Source organism: Oncorhynchus mykiss, chromosome 2 (assembly GCF_013265735.2).
Source record: "Oncorhynchus mykiss isolate Arlee chromosome 2, USDA_OmykA_1.1, whole genome shotgun sequence".
Taxonomy (NCBI): domain Eukaryota; kingdom Metazoa; phylum Chordata; class Actinopteri; order Salmoniformes; family Salmonidae; genus Oncorhynchus; species Oncorhynchus mykiss.
This window is the reverse complement of record NC_048566.1, coordinates 98,312,126-98,324,737: the sequence shown is the minus strand read 5'-3', so window position 1 is coordinate 98,324,737 and position 12,612 is coordinate 98,312,126. Positions and strand designations below refer to the sequence as shown.

At 43.7% G+C, this 12,612-nt stretch overlaps 1 protein-coding gene across 1 annotated transcript in view; it reads left to right on the top strand.

Annotated features, from left to right (window-relative positions):
• Positions 1-11,715, top strand: part of LOC110500713 (homeobox protein aristaless-like 4) — a 39,463-nt gene extending 27,748 nt beyond the window's left edge. Inside the window, exons 3-4 of the mRNA XM_021578235.2 lie at positions 10,214-10,342; positions 10,779-11,715. Of these exons, the coding sequence (XP_021433910.2) occupies positions 10,214-10,342; positions 10,779-11,120 (471 nt within the window). The 3' untranslated portion in view covers positions 11,121-11,715. The remainder of the gene's footprint in view (positions 1-10,213; positions 10,343-10,778) is intronic.
• Positions 11,716-12,612: the final 897 nt, after the last annotated feature.

Sequence of the window (12,612 nt, the reverse complement as noted above, 5' to 3'; positions counted from 1 at the left end):
TGTAATGGTTACCATTGGTAGAAGTAGTGCTCTGTAATGGTTACCATTGGTAGAAGTAGTGCTCTGTAATGGTTACCATTGGTAGAAGTAGTGCTCTCTCTGTAATGGTTACCATTGGTAGAAGTAGTGCTCTGTAATGGTTACCATTGGTAGAAGTAGTGCTCTCTCTGTAATGGTTACCATTGGTAGAAGTAGTGCTCTGTAATGGTTACCATTGGTAGAAGTAGTGCTCTGTAATGGTTACCATTGGTAGAAGTAGTGCTCTCTCTGTAATGGTTACCATTGGTAGAAGTAGTGCTCTCTCTGTAATGGTTACCATTGGTAGAAGTAGTGCTCTGTAATGGTTACCATTGGTAGAAGTAGTGCTCTCTCTGTAATGGTTACCATTGGTAGAAGTAGTGCTCTGTAATGGTTACCATTGGTAGAAGTAGTGCTCTGTAATGGTTACCATTGGTAGAAGTAGTGCTCTCTCTGTAATGGTTACCATTGGTAGAAGTAGTATAGGAGGCCTGACTCAGTTACACCAGCTCTGTCAGGAGGAATGGGCCAAAATTCACCCAACTTATTGGAAGGCTACCCGAAACGTTTGACCCAAGTTAAACAATTGTTATTCTGACTTTTCACATTCTTAAAATAAAGTGGTGATCCTAACTGACCTAAAACAGGGATTTTTTTTACTAGGATTAAATGTCAGGAATTGTAAAAAACTGAGGTTAAATGTATCTGGCTAAGGATTTTTTTAAATTTCCGACTTCAACTGTATATGAAGATGTTGTGAGTTCTGGGAGAACAGTGGAGAGACAGAGAGAGAGAGAGAGAGAGAGAGAGAGAGAGAGACAGAGACAGAGACAGAATGAGAGAGAGAGACAGAGAGAGACAAAGAGAGACAAAGAGAGACAGAGAGAGAGCGAGAGAGAGAGACAGAGACAGAGAGAGAGAGAGACAGAGAGAGAGACAGAGAGAGAGAGACAGAGAGAGAGAGAGAGACAGAGAGAGACAAAGAGAGACAAAGAGAGACAGAGAGAGAGCGAGAGAGAGAGACAGAGACAGAGAGAGAGAGAGACAGAGACAGAGACAGAGACAGAGAGAGAGAGACAGAGAGAGAGAGAGAGAGACAGAGACTGTTTTGAAACCTCTGTATGTGTAATGTTTACTGTTAATTTTTGTTGTTTTTCACTTTATATATTCACTTTGTATGTTGTCTACCTCACTTGCTTTGGCAATGTTAACACATGTTTCCCATGCCAATAAAGCCCTTGAATTGAATTGAATTGAATTGAGAGAGACAGAGAGACAGAGAGACAGAGAGAGAGAGAGAGAGACAGATGCTGTGCTTAAATTGTTCAACATGGTTTTAACTTCTGGCTGCTTCCCTGATGTCTGGAACCAGGGGCTCATCTCCCCTATCCACAAAAGTGGAGACAAATCAGACCCCAATAATTACAGGGGAATTTGCGTCAACAGTAACTTGGGAAAGATTTTCTGTAGCATTTTGAATTCAAGAATTCAAACCTTTCTTCAAGAAAAAAATGTAATAAGTAAATGTCAAATTGGCTTTCTCCCTAACCATCGCACTACTGACCATATATACACCTTACACACACTAATTAATAAACACGTCCACCAAAAAAAAGAGGGCAAAATCTTTGCTTGCTTTATTGACTTTAAAAAAGCATTTGATTCGATTTGGCATGAAGGGCTATTCTACAAAATTCTACAAAGTGGGCTTGGTGGTAAGGTGTATGACTTAATAAAATGTATGTACACAGAAAATAAGTGTGCAATAAAAATCAAAAACCAAAGAACAGAATTTTTTTCACAATGTCGAGGTGTGAGACAAGGCTGCAATTTGAGTCCAAATCTTTTCAACATTTATATCAATGAATTAGCAGACATGTTGGACCAATCTCCAGCCCCAGGACTCACACTATTTGACACAGAGGTGAAATACCTGCTATATGCTGATGACTTGGTACTTCTATCACCAACCAAAGAAGGTCTTCAACAAAACATTAATATTCTGGAGCAATATTGCCATAATTGGGCCCTGGCAGTAAATTTCCAAAAAACTAAAATCATGATTTTCCAAAAAAAACCCAGATGTCAGAAACAAAAATGTAAATTCACCCTGAACAACACCTTAATTGAACACACAAAAAATTACACCTACCTTGGTCTGACCATATCTGCATCGGGAAACTTTAATATGGCAGTGAAGGCACTCAAAGAAAAAGCCCGCAGAGCAATGTATGCAATAAAAATGAAATTATTCAAAATCAACATCCCAATTAGAATTTGGACTAAAATATTTGACAGTGTAATCCTACCAATAGCACTTTATGGAAGTGAGGTTTGGGGGCCACTCAATAAACTGGATTTTAAAATGTGGGACAAACATCCAATTGAAACCCTACATGCAGAATTCTGTCGGAAAATTCTACAAGTCCAGAGAAATACACCAACTAATGCATGTAGGGCAGAATTGGGCCGTTTTCCAGTAATAATGAAAATACAGAAAAGATCATTAAAATTTTGGCTACATCTAAATTCAAGTCCAAATTCGAGTCTGCAATTTAAAGCACTTCAAGCCCAAGAGCTGAGCCCAGAAACGAGCCCTCTCAGTCAGCTGGTGTTGGACCTCACCAATCAAGCTGACACCAGCACTGCTTCAAAAGAAAGAATTCCAATAAACAAAATCATGAACCAATCAAAGGAATCATACTTACAATACTGGAAAAACGAAACAAAATCCCAAAGCCGACTAAATTGCTATCTGACCCTAAACAGAGAATATGAATTGGCTGATTATCTCTACTCTGTCAGAGATACGAAGCAGAGACAGATCCTTACCAAGTACAGGCTGAGTGACCACCGATTGGCAATAGAAACCGGCAGACATAAAAAGACATGGCTACCCAAAGAGGAGCGTGTATGTGGTCACTGCATGACAGGGGAGGTAGAGACAGAGATGCACTTTCTCCTTTACTGTGATAAATATTCCTCACAAAGAGATTCATTATTCACAGAAATGACTACATATATTCCACATTTTTACAAATTGAACCCAGAGGAAAAACTAAGAATACTCATGGGCGAAGGAGCAATGGCTCCTCTTGCAGCCAAATATGTATTTTCCTGCCATAGCCTGAGGGACACTGAATAATAACATCTGCATAGTAAACAGTAACTTACTTATTATTACTATTATTGTTATTACTATAATTATTAATGTTTACTGTAGACTGTTACCATTTTATTGTATTTATTTTTTTATTATTATTTACTACCATTTTATATTATTATTTGCTATCATTTACAATTTTGTTACAATGTATATTGTATACATTGTTGCTTTGGCAATATTGACACAATGTTTTTCATGCCAATAAAGCAGCTTGAATTTGAATTTGAATTTGACAGAGAGAGAGACAGAGAGACAGAGAGAGAGAGAGAGAGAGACAGAGAGAGAGAGAGAGAGAGACAGAGAGAGAGAGAGAGACAGGGAGAGAGAGATAGAGAGAGAGACAGAGAGAGAGAGAGAGAGAGAGAGAGAGAGAGACAGAGAGAGAGAGAGAGAGAGAGAGAGAGACAGAGAGAGAGAGAGAGAGACAGAGAGAGAGAGAGAGAGAGAGAGAGACAGAGAGAGAGAGATAGAGAGAGAGAGTCAGAGAGAGAGAGAGACAGACAGACAGAGAGAGAGACAGAGAGTTTAAATGTATTTGACTCAGGTGTATGTAGACCTCTGACTTCAACTGTAGATCCCATGACAGCGGGGTAAAGACTAACCAGAATGGGTCAAGAAAGAAACTGTCCAATGCAGTTTAGAATTGGGTTCATATTTTATCGCTCTCCCAGGGTTCTCCGTCAGATTGTGTTTCTAATTCACTGACGCTATCTAAAATTTAGTTTATTAGGATTTATTAGATGTTGCACAATGCTGCAACTACTTTTCAGGGTTTTCCACACGAAACATAAACTACATGACAAGAGTTCAGAACAGTTATAGTCGAGAAGACAATAATCAGAACGTCATATACACTGAGAGAGAGAGAGAGAAGTGAGTTTTCCTGTTCAGGTGAGCTAACGTCATGGCTCTTGTGTTTTTATGCTAACCAGTGTGCTCTCTGTGCAGTTATTATCCTGGTTCTGGTCCTGCTAGCTGAACCGGGTTGCTGCTCTGCTGTGATTCCGACTTTGGGAATAGGAGACGAGCATCAGTGATGAACATCACGTCTGACTACATAATGTTCCCTCTCTCTTCACAACTATTTGGCCTCATGTCTCTGTTCCTACTGCCGCACAACGGGAAACAGCAAACACACTGACACTGTACATACACACGCTGAAGAGAGCAAAATCCTCAGCGATATATGACCCACAATGCACCCAGAGCCTTAGAAGAGTGTTAAATGGGTCCCAAACTTGTCCTGATTAATTCAGGACAAGTTTGTGTTTTAGATTTTAAAATGTGTTAATGTGAGTGGATGGAATAATGTATGTAATGTGTGTGTGTGTGTGTGTGTGTGTCTGTGTGTGTGTGTGTGTGTGTGTGTGTCTGTGTGTGTGTGTGTGTGTGTGTGTGTGTGTGTCTGTGTCTGTCTGTGTGTGTGTGTGTGTGTGTGTGTGTGTGTGTGTGTGTGTGTGTGTCTGTGTGTGTGTGTGTGTGTGTGTGTGTCTGTGTCTGTCTGTGTGTGTGTGTGTGTGTGTGTGTGTGTGTGTGTGTGTGTGTGTGTGTCTGTGTGTGTGTGTGTGTGTGTGTGTGTGTGTGTGTGTGTGTGTGTGTGTGTGTGTGTGTGTCTGTGTGTGTGTGTGTGTGTGTGCGTGTAGCTAGTCCACTGCTCCAGTCTGTGAGTCTCCAGAGGGTCAGGGGGGTTAGCTGAGGAAAGCCAAGGGCTTAGGCGTCAGGAAATTACACATGAAATGAAAACAATCTCCAGTTTGAACATTCTCCCATCTCACTTTCCAATATCCCCACTTCCCTTCGCCGAATAGAAAGGGAGGAGAGAGAGCGAGAGACGGAGAGAGAGGGGAGGAGAGAAAGAGAGAGTGAGATGGAGAGAGAGGGGAGGAGAGAAAGAGAGAGACGGAGAGAGAGGGGAGGAGAGAAAGAGAGAGTGAGATGGAGAGAGAGGGGAGGAGAGAAAGAGAGAGACGGAGAGAGAGGGGAGGAGAGAAAGAGAGAATGAGATGGAGAGAGAGGGGAGGAGAGAAAGAGAGAGACGGAGAGAGAGGGGAGGAGAGAAAGAGAGAGACGGAGAGAGAGGGGAGGAGAGAAAGAGAGAGTGAGATGGAGAGAGAGGGGAGGAGAGAAAGAGAGAGATTGAGAGAGAGGGGAGGAGAGAAAGAGAGAGACGGAGAGAGAGGGGAGGAGAGAAAGAGAGAGAGAAACTTCCTTTCTTCCAACCCTTCTCCCCCAACCCCAACCCCCTCTCTCCTCTCTCCCAACCCCAACCCCCTCTCCCCCTCTCCACTCTCTCCCAACCCCCAACCCTCTCTCCCCCTCTCTCCCAACCCCTTCACCCCTTTCCTCCAACCCCCCTCTCCCCTCTCTCCCAACCCCAACCCCCTCTCCACTCTCTCCCCCTCTCCACTCTCTCCCAGCCCCCTCTCCCCCAACCCCTCTCTAGTGGTTGTTGAATGTACTATATGAGAGGAGTCCTGTTGTGATGACAGCGGAGGTGAGCACACCTAGTCTAGTCTACTGTGTGATTGATGAGATGCTTCAGGTCCACATGTGGATGAGATGCTGCAGGTCCACATGTGGATCACATACAACATTCCAAGGGAGGAGAGCTCAGCAACCTGCAGTGACAATGAGACACGGCACCCAGAGAAACATCAACAGAATTTTAAAGACACGTCAACCCTGCAACCTATGGCAGGGTCTTAAAACACCCTCTCGGTGGTTGAGACAGTCTCCTGTCAGGCTACTCTCACTAGTTGAATGTGTAGATGGTTTTCTTCACCCTAGGTGGTTTAGACAGTCTCCTGTCAGGCTACTCTCACTAGTTGAATGTGTAGATGGTTTTCTTCACCCTCTGTGGTTTAGACAGTCTCCTGTCAGGCTACTCTCACTAGTTGAATGTGTAGATGGTTTTCTTCACCCTCGGTAGTTTAGACAGTCTCCTGTCAGGCTACTCTCACTAGTTGAATGTGTAGATGGTTTTCTTCACCCTCTCGGTGGTTGAGACAGTCTCCTGTCAGGCTACTCTCACTAGTTGAATGTGTAGATGGTTTTCTGGAACCAAAAAGGGTTCCACCTAGAACAAAAGCATTCTATCTGGAACCAAAAAGGGTTCCACCTAGAACAAAAAGCATTCTTTCTGGAACCAAAAAGGGTTCCACCTGGAACAAAAAGCATTCCATCTGGAACCAAAACTTTTTCAACCTGTAACCAAAAAGTGTTTTACCTGGAACTATTTACAGTTGAAGTCGGAAGTTTACATACACTTAGGTTGGAGTCATTAAAACTAGTTTACATACACTTAGGTTGGAGTCATTAAAACTAGTTTACATACACTTAGGTTGGAGTCATTAAAACTAGTTTACATACACTTAGGTTGGAGTCATTAAAACTAGTTTACACACACTTAGGTTGGAGTCATTAAAACTAGTTTACATAAACTTAGGTTGGAGTCATTAAAACTAGTTTACATAAACTTAGGTTGGAGTCATTAAAACTAGTTTACATACACTTAGGTTGGAGTCATTAAAACGAGTTTACATACACTTAGGTTAGGAGTCATTAAAACTAGTTTACACACACTTAGGTTGGAGTCATTAAAACTAGTTTACATACACTTAGGTTGGAGTCATTAAAACTAGTTTACATACACTTAGGTTGGAGTCATTAAAACTAGTTTACATACACTTAGGTTGGAGTCATTAAAACTAGTTTACATACACTTAGGTTGGAGTCATTAAAACTAGTTTACATACACTTAGGTTGGAGTCATTAAAACTAGTTTTTCAACCACTTCACAAATGTCTTGTTAACAAACTATAGTTTTGGCAAGTCGGTTAGGATATCTACTTTGTGCATGACACAAGTCATTTTTCCAACAATTGTTTACAGACAGATTATTTCACTGTATCACAATTCCAGTGGGTCAGAAGTTTACATACACTAAGTTGACTGTGCCTTTAGACAGCTTGGAACATTCCACAAAATGATGTCATGGCTTTAGAAGCTTCTGATAGGCTAATTGACATCATTTGAGTCAATTGAAGCTGTACCTGTGGATGTATTTCAAGGCCTACCTTCAAACTCGGAGCCTCTTTACTTGACATCATGGGAAAATCAAAAGAAATCAGCCAAGACCTCAGGAAACATGATAAACCTCCACAAGTCTGGTTCATCCTTGGGAGCAATTTCCAAACACCTGAAGGTACCACGTTCATTTGTACAAACAATAGTATGCAAGTATGAACACCATGGGACAACGTAGCTGTCATACCGCTCAGGAAGGAGATGCGTTCTGTCTCCTAGAGATGAACGTACTTTTGGTGCGAAAAGTGCAAATCAATCCCAGAACAACAGCAAAGGACCTTGTGAAGATGTTGGAGGAAACAGGTACAAAAGTATCTATATCCACAGTAAACTGGGTCCTATATCGACATAACCTGAAAGGCTGCTCAGCAAGGAAGAAGCCACTGCTCCAAAACCGCCATAAAAAAGCCAGACTACTACGGTTTGCACATGGGGACAAAGATCGTACTTTTTGGAGAAATGTCTTCTGATCTGATGAAACAAAAATAGAACTGTTTGGACATAATGACCATCTTTATGTTTGGAGGAAAAAGGGGGCGGCTTGCAAGCCGAAGAGCACCATCCCAACCGTGAAGCACGGGGGTGGCAGCATCATGTTGTGGGGGTGCTTTGCTGCAGAAGGGACCGGTGCACTTCACAAAATAGATGGCATCATGAGGAAGGCAAATTATGTGGCTATATTGAAGAAACATCTGAAGACATCAGTCAGGAGTCAAGGTATTGGAGTGATGAAAGAAATAAATCATTCTCTCTACTATTATTCTGACATTTCACATTCTTAAAATAAAGTGGTGATCCTTACTGACCTAAGTCAGAATTTTTATTATGATTAAATGTCAGGAATTGTGAAAAACTGAATTTAAATATATTTGGCTAAGGTGTATGTAAACTTCCGACTTCAACTGTTCTCCTACAGCGACAGCCTTCATTTAATTACGCAAGTCAGTTAAGAACAAATTCTTATCTACAATGACAGCTTACCGAGGAACAGTGGGTTAACTGCCTTGTTCTGTGGCGGAACAATATATTTTTACCTATCAGCTCAGGAATTCGATCCAGAAACCCTCTAACCACTAGGCTACCTGGTTCTAATAGCCCCTGTTTTCTAAGAGTGTTGTTTCTGATTTATCCTCCTCCTCTCCCCCATGACACCATTATGAATCAGATGAGACTGAGCCCATGACACCATTATGAATCAGATGAGACTGAGCCCATGACACCATTATGAATCAGATGAGACTGAGCCCATGACACCATTATGAATCAGATGAGACTCAGCCCATGACACCATTATGAATCAGATGAAACAGAGCCCATGACACCATTATGAATCAGATGAGACTGAGCCCATGACACCATTATGAATCAGATGAGACTGAGCCCATGCCACCATTATGAATCAGATGAGACAGAGGCCATGACACCATTATGAATCAGATGAGACTGAGCCCATGATACCATTATGAATCAGATGAAACAGAGCCCATGACACCATTATGAAGCAGATGAAACAGAGGCCATGACACCATTATGAATCTGAGACAGAGCCCATGACACCATTATGAATCAGATGAGACTGAGCCCATGACACCATTATGAATCAGATTAAACAGAGCCCATGACACCATTATGAATCAGATGCAACAGAGCCCATGACACCATTACGAATCAGATGAGACTGAGCCCATGACACCCATGACACCATTATGAATCAGATGAAACAGAGCCCATGACACCATTATGAATCTGAGACAGAGCCCATGACACCATTATGAATCAGATGAGACTGAGCCCATGCCACCATTATGAATCAGATGAGACTGAGCCCATGACACCATTATGAATCAGATGAGACTGAGCCCATGACACCCATGACACCATTATGAATCAGATGAAACAGAGCCCATGACACCATTATGAATCTGAGACAGAGCCCATGACACCATTATGAATCAGATGCAACAGAGCCCATGACACCATTACGAATCAGATGAGACTGAGCCCATGACACCCATGACACCATTATGAATCAGATGAAACAGAGCCCATGACACCATTATGAATCTGAAACAGAGGCCATGACACCATTATGAATCAGATGCAACAGAGCCCATGCCACCATTATGAATCAGATGAGACTGAGCCCATGACACCATTATGAATCAGATGAAACAGAACCCATGACACCATTATGAATCAGCTGAGACTGAGCCCATGACACCATTATGAATCAGCTGAGACTGAGCCCATGACACCATTATGAATCAGATGAATTGTTATTTCTGATGTGTCCTCTTCCTCTCCCCCATGACACCATTATGAATCAGATGAGACAGAGCCCATGACACCATTATGAATCAGATTAATTGTTATTTCTGATGTGTCCTCTTCCTCTCCCCCATGACACCATTATGAATCAGATGAGACAGAGCCCATGACACCATTATGAATCAGATGAATTGTTATTTCTGATGTGTCCTCTTCCTTTCCCCCATGACACCATTATGAATCAGATGAGACAGAGCCCATGACACCATTATGAATCAGATGAATTGTTATTTCTGATGTGTCCTCTTCCTCTCCCCCATGACACCATTATGAATCAGCTGAGACAGAGCCCATGACACCATTATGAATCAGATGAGACAGAGCCCATGACACCATTATGAATCAGATGAATTGTTATTTCTGATGTGTCCTCTTCCTTTCCCCCATGACACCATTATGAATCAGATGAGACTGAGCCCATGCCACCATTATGAATCAGCTGAGACTGAGCCCATGACACCATTATGAATCAGATGAGACAGAGCCCATGACACCATTATGAATCAGATGAGACAGAGCCCATGACACCATTATGAATCAGATGAGACAGAGCCCATGACACCATTATGAATCAGATGAATTGTTATTTCTGATGTGTCCTCTTCCTCTCTGCAGGTGTGGTTCCAGAACCGGCGTGCTAAGTGGAGGAAGAGGGAGAGGTTTGGTCAGATGCAGCAGGTCAGGACTCACTTCTCTACTGCCTACGAGCTACCCCTCCTCACCAGGCCAGAGAACTACACACAGGTACAGAAGGGATGGGATAGCGCTCATGACCACAGTATGAACAAGCATGGAAGTGAAAGAATACGAGTAATCCAGAGGAGGCTGGTGGGAGGAGCTATAGGAGGACGTTCTCAGGGTATAAATGGAACGGTATCAGACGTATGGAAACCACACGTTTGACTCCGTTCCATCTATTCCATTCCAGTCATTGCTACAAGCCCGTCCTCCTATAGCTCCTCCCACCAGCATCCTCTGGAGTAATCTCTTGTGAAGTAAAAGTGGAGATTTGAACTGGAATGTTTGGGTGGTTCTGTCAAAGGGGATTGACTGAATCTGCTGTTTCTGCTAGTCAGCCACTTTTGCCTCCAGAAGAAAAAGTCAGTCAGCATTTTGTTTCTCTGGGTTACAATATTTGATTTCTCTTAAACCTCCTGCTCTTGTCTGTTCCTCCATGTAGATCCAGAACCCATCGTGGCTAGGTGTTGGCAGCGGTGTCTCTCCTGTACCTGGCTGTGTGGTGCCCTGTGACGGGTCAGTCACCTCCTGCATGCCTCCCCACCCTCATGGAGGGGTCTCCGACTACCTAGGCGTGCCCAGCCCGGGCGTAATGGGGCATGAGGGTCACATGGGACAGACACACATGGGAAGTCTCTTTGGGGCTGGAGGAATGGGCGGAGTGGGTGGCGGTCTCAGCGGTTACGACCTGACCAGTGTCGACCCAGACAGAAAGTCTTCTAGTATCGCAGCGCTGCGCATGAAAGCTAAGGAACACAGCGCTGCCATCTCCTGGAACACATGATGCTATGGGAACTTTCCTGGGTCTGGCCCCACCCTGGTCAGACACGCCCTAACCCTGCCTCCTCATCCATACTCTCCTGAACCTGGACAAGGCCATGCCCAGTACTGGGAAGGAGGAAGAGGAGGAGCAGGACGAGGAGGAAGGTCAGGATGGGACTACGACTACGCCACCTGATAGCACTAATAATACCAAAGCAGGTGAAATGAATGAACTACAACCCGAGACGACAGGAGAGACCATCACAGGAAACGATTCAGCAGCTTTAGAATGATACCAACAATGACGTCACCATGGCAATCAGCAGGAGACGCTGAGAAAAGAAGACGCTAGACAGAGGGAGTGGTGCTACTTGATCTCAGACCTCTGAAGGGGGAACGTGCCATTTTCCCTTTCCCTCTTTATTCTCTATGCCCATCAACCATGTGCCTCTTTATTCTCTATGGCCACCCCCCTGTGTCTCTTTATTCCCTAAGCCCACCACCCTGTGTCTCTTTATTCTCTATGCCCACCACCCTGTGTCTCTTTATTCTCTATGCCCACCACCCTGTGTCTCTTTATTCTCTATGCCCACCACCCTGTGCCTCTTTATTCTCTATGCCCACCACCCTGTGTCTCTTTATTCTCTATGCCCACCACCCTGTGTCTCTTTATTCTCTATGCCCACCACCCTGTGTCTCTTTATTCTCTATGCCCACCACCCTGTGTCTCTTTATTCTCTATGCCCACCACCCTGTGCCTCTTTATTCTCTATGCCCACCACCCTGTGCCTCTTTATTCCCTATGCCATCAACCCTGTGCCTCTTTATTCTCTATGCCCACCACCCTGTGCCTCTTTATTCTCTATGCCCACCACCCTGTGTCTCTTTATTCTCTATGCCCACCACCCTGTGTCTCTTTATTCTCTATGCCCACCACCCTGTGTCTCTTTATTCTCTATGCCCACCACCCTGTGTCTCTTTATTCTCTATGCCCACCACCCTGTGTCTCTTTATTCCCTATGCCCACCACCCTGTGTCTCTTTATTCTCTATGCCCACCACCCTGTGTCTCTTTATTCCCTATGCCCACCACCCTGTGTCTCTTTATTCTCTATGCCCATCACCCTGTGTCTCTTTATTCTCTATGCCCACCACCCTGTGTCTCTTTATTCTCTATGCCCACCACCCTGTGTCTCTTTATTCTCTATGCCCACCACCCTGTGTCTCTTTATTCTCTATGCCCACCACCCTGTGTCTCTTTATTCTCTATGCCCACCACCCTGTGTCTCTTTATTCTCTATGCCCATCAACCCTGTGTCTCTTTATTCTCTATGCCCACCACCCTGTGTCTCTTTATTCTCTATGCCCACCACCCTGTGTCTCTTTATTCTCTATGCCCACCACCCTGTGTCTCTTTATTCTCTATGCCCACCACCCTGTGTCTCTTTATTCTCTATGCCCACCACCCTGTGTCTCTTTATTCTCTATGCCCACCACCCTGTGTCTCTTTATTCT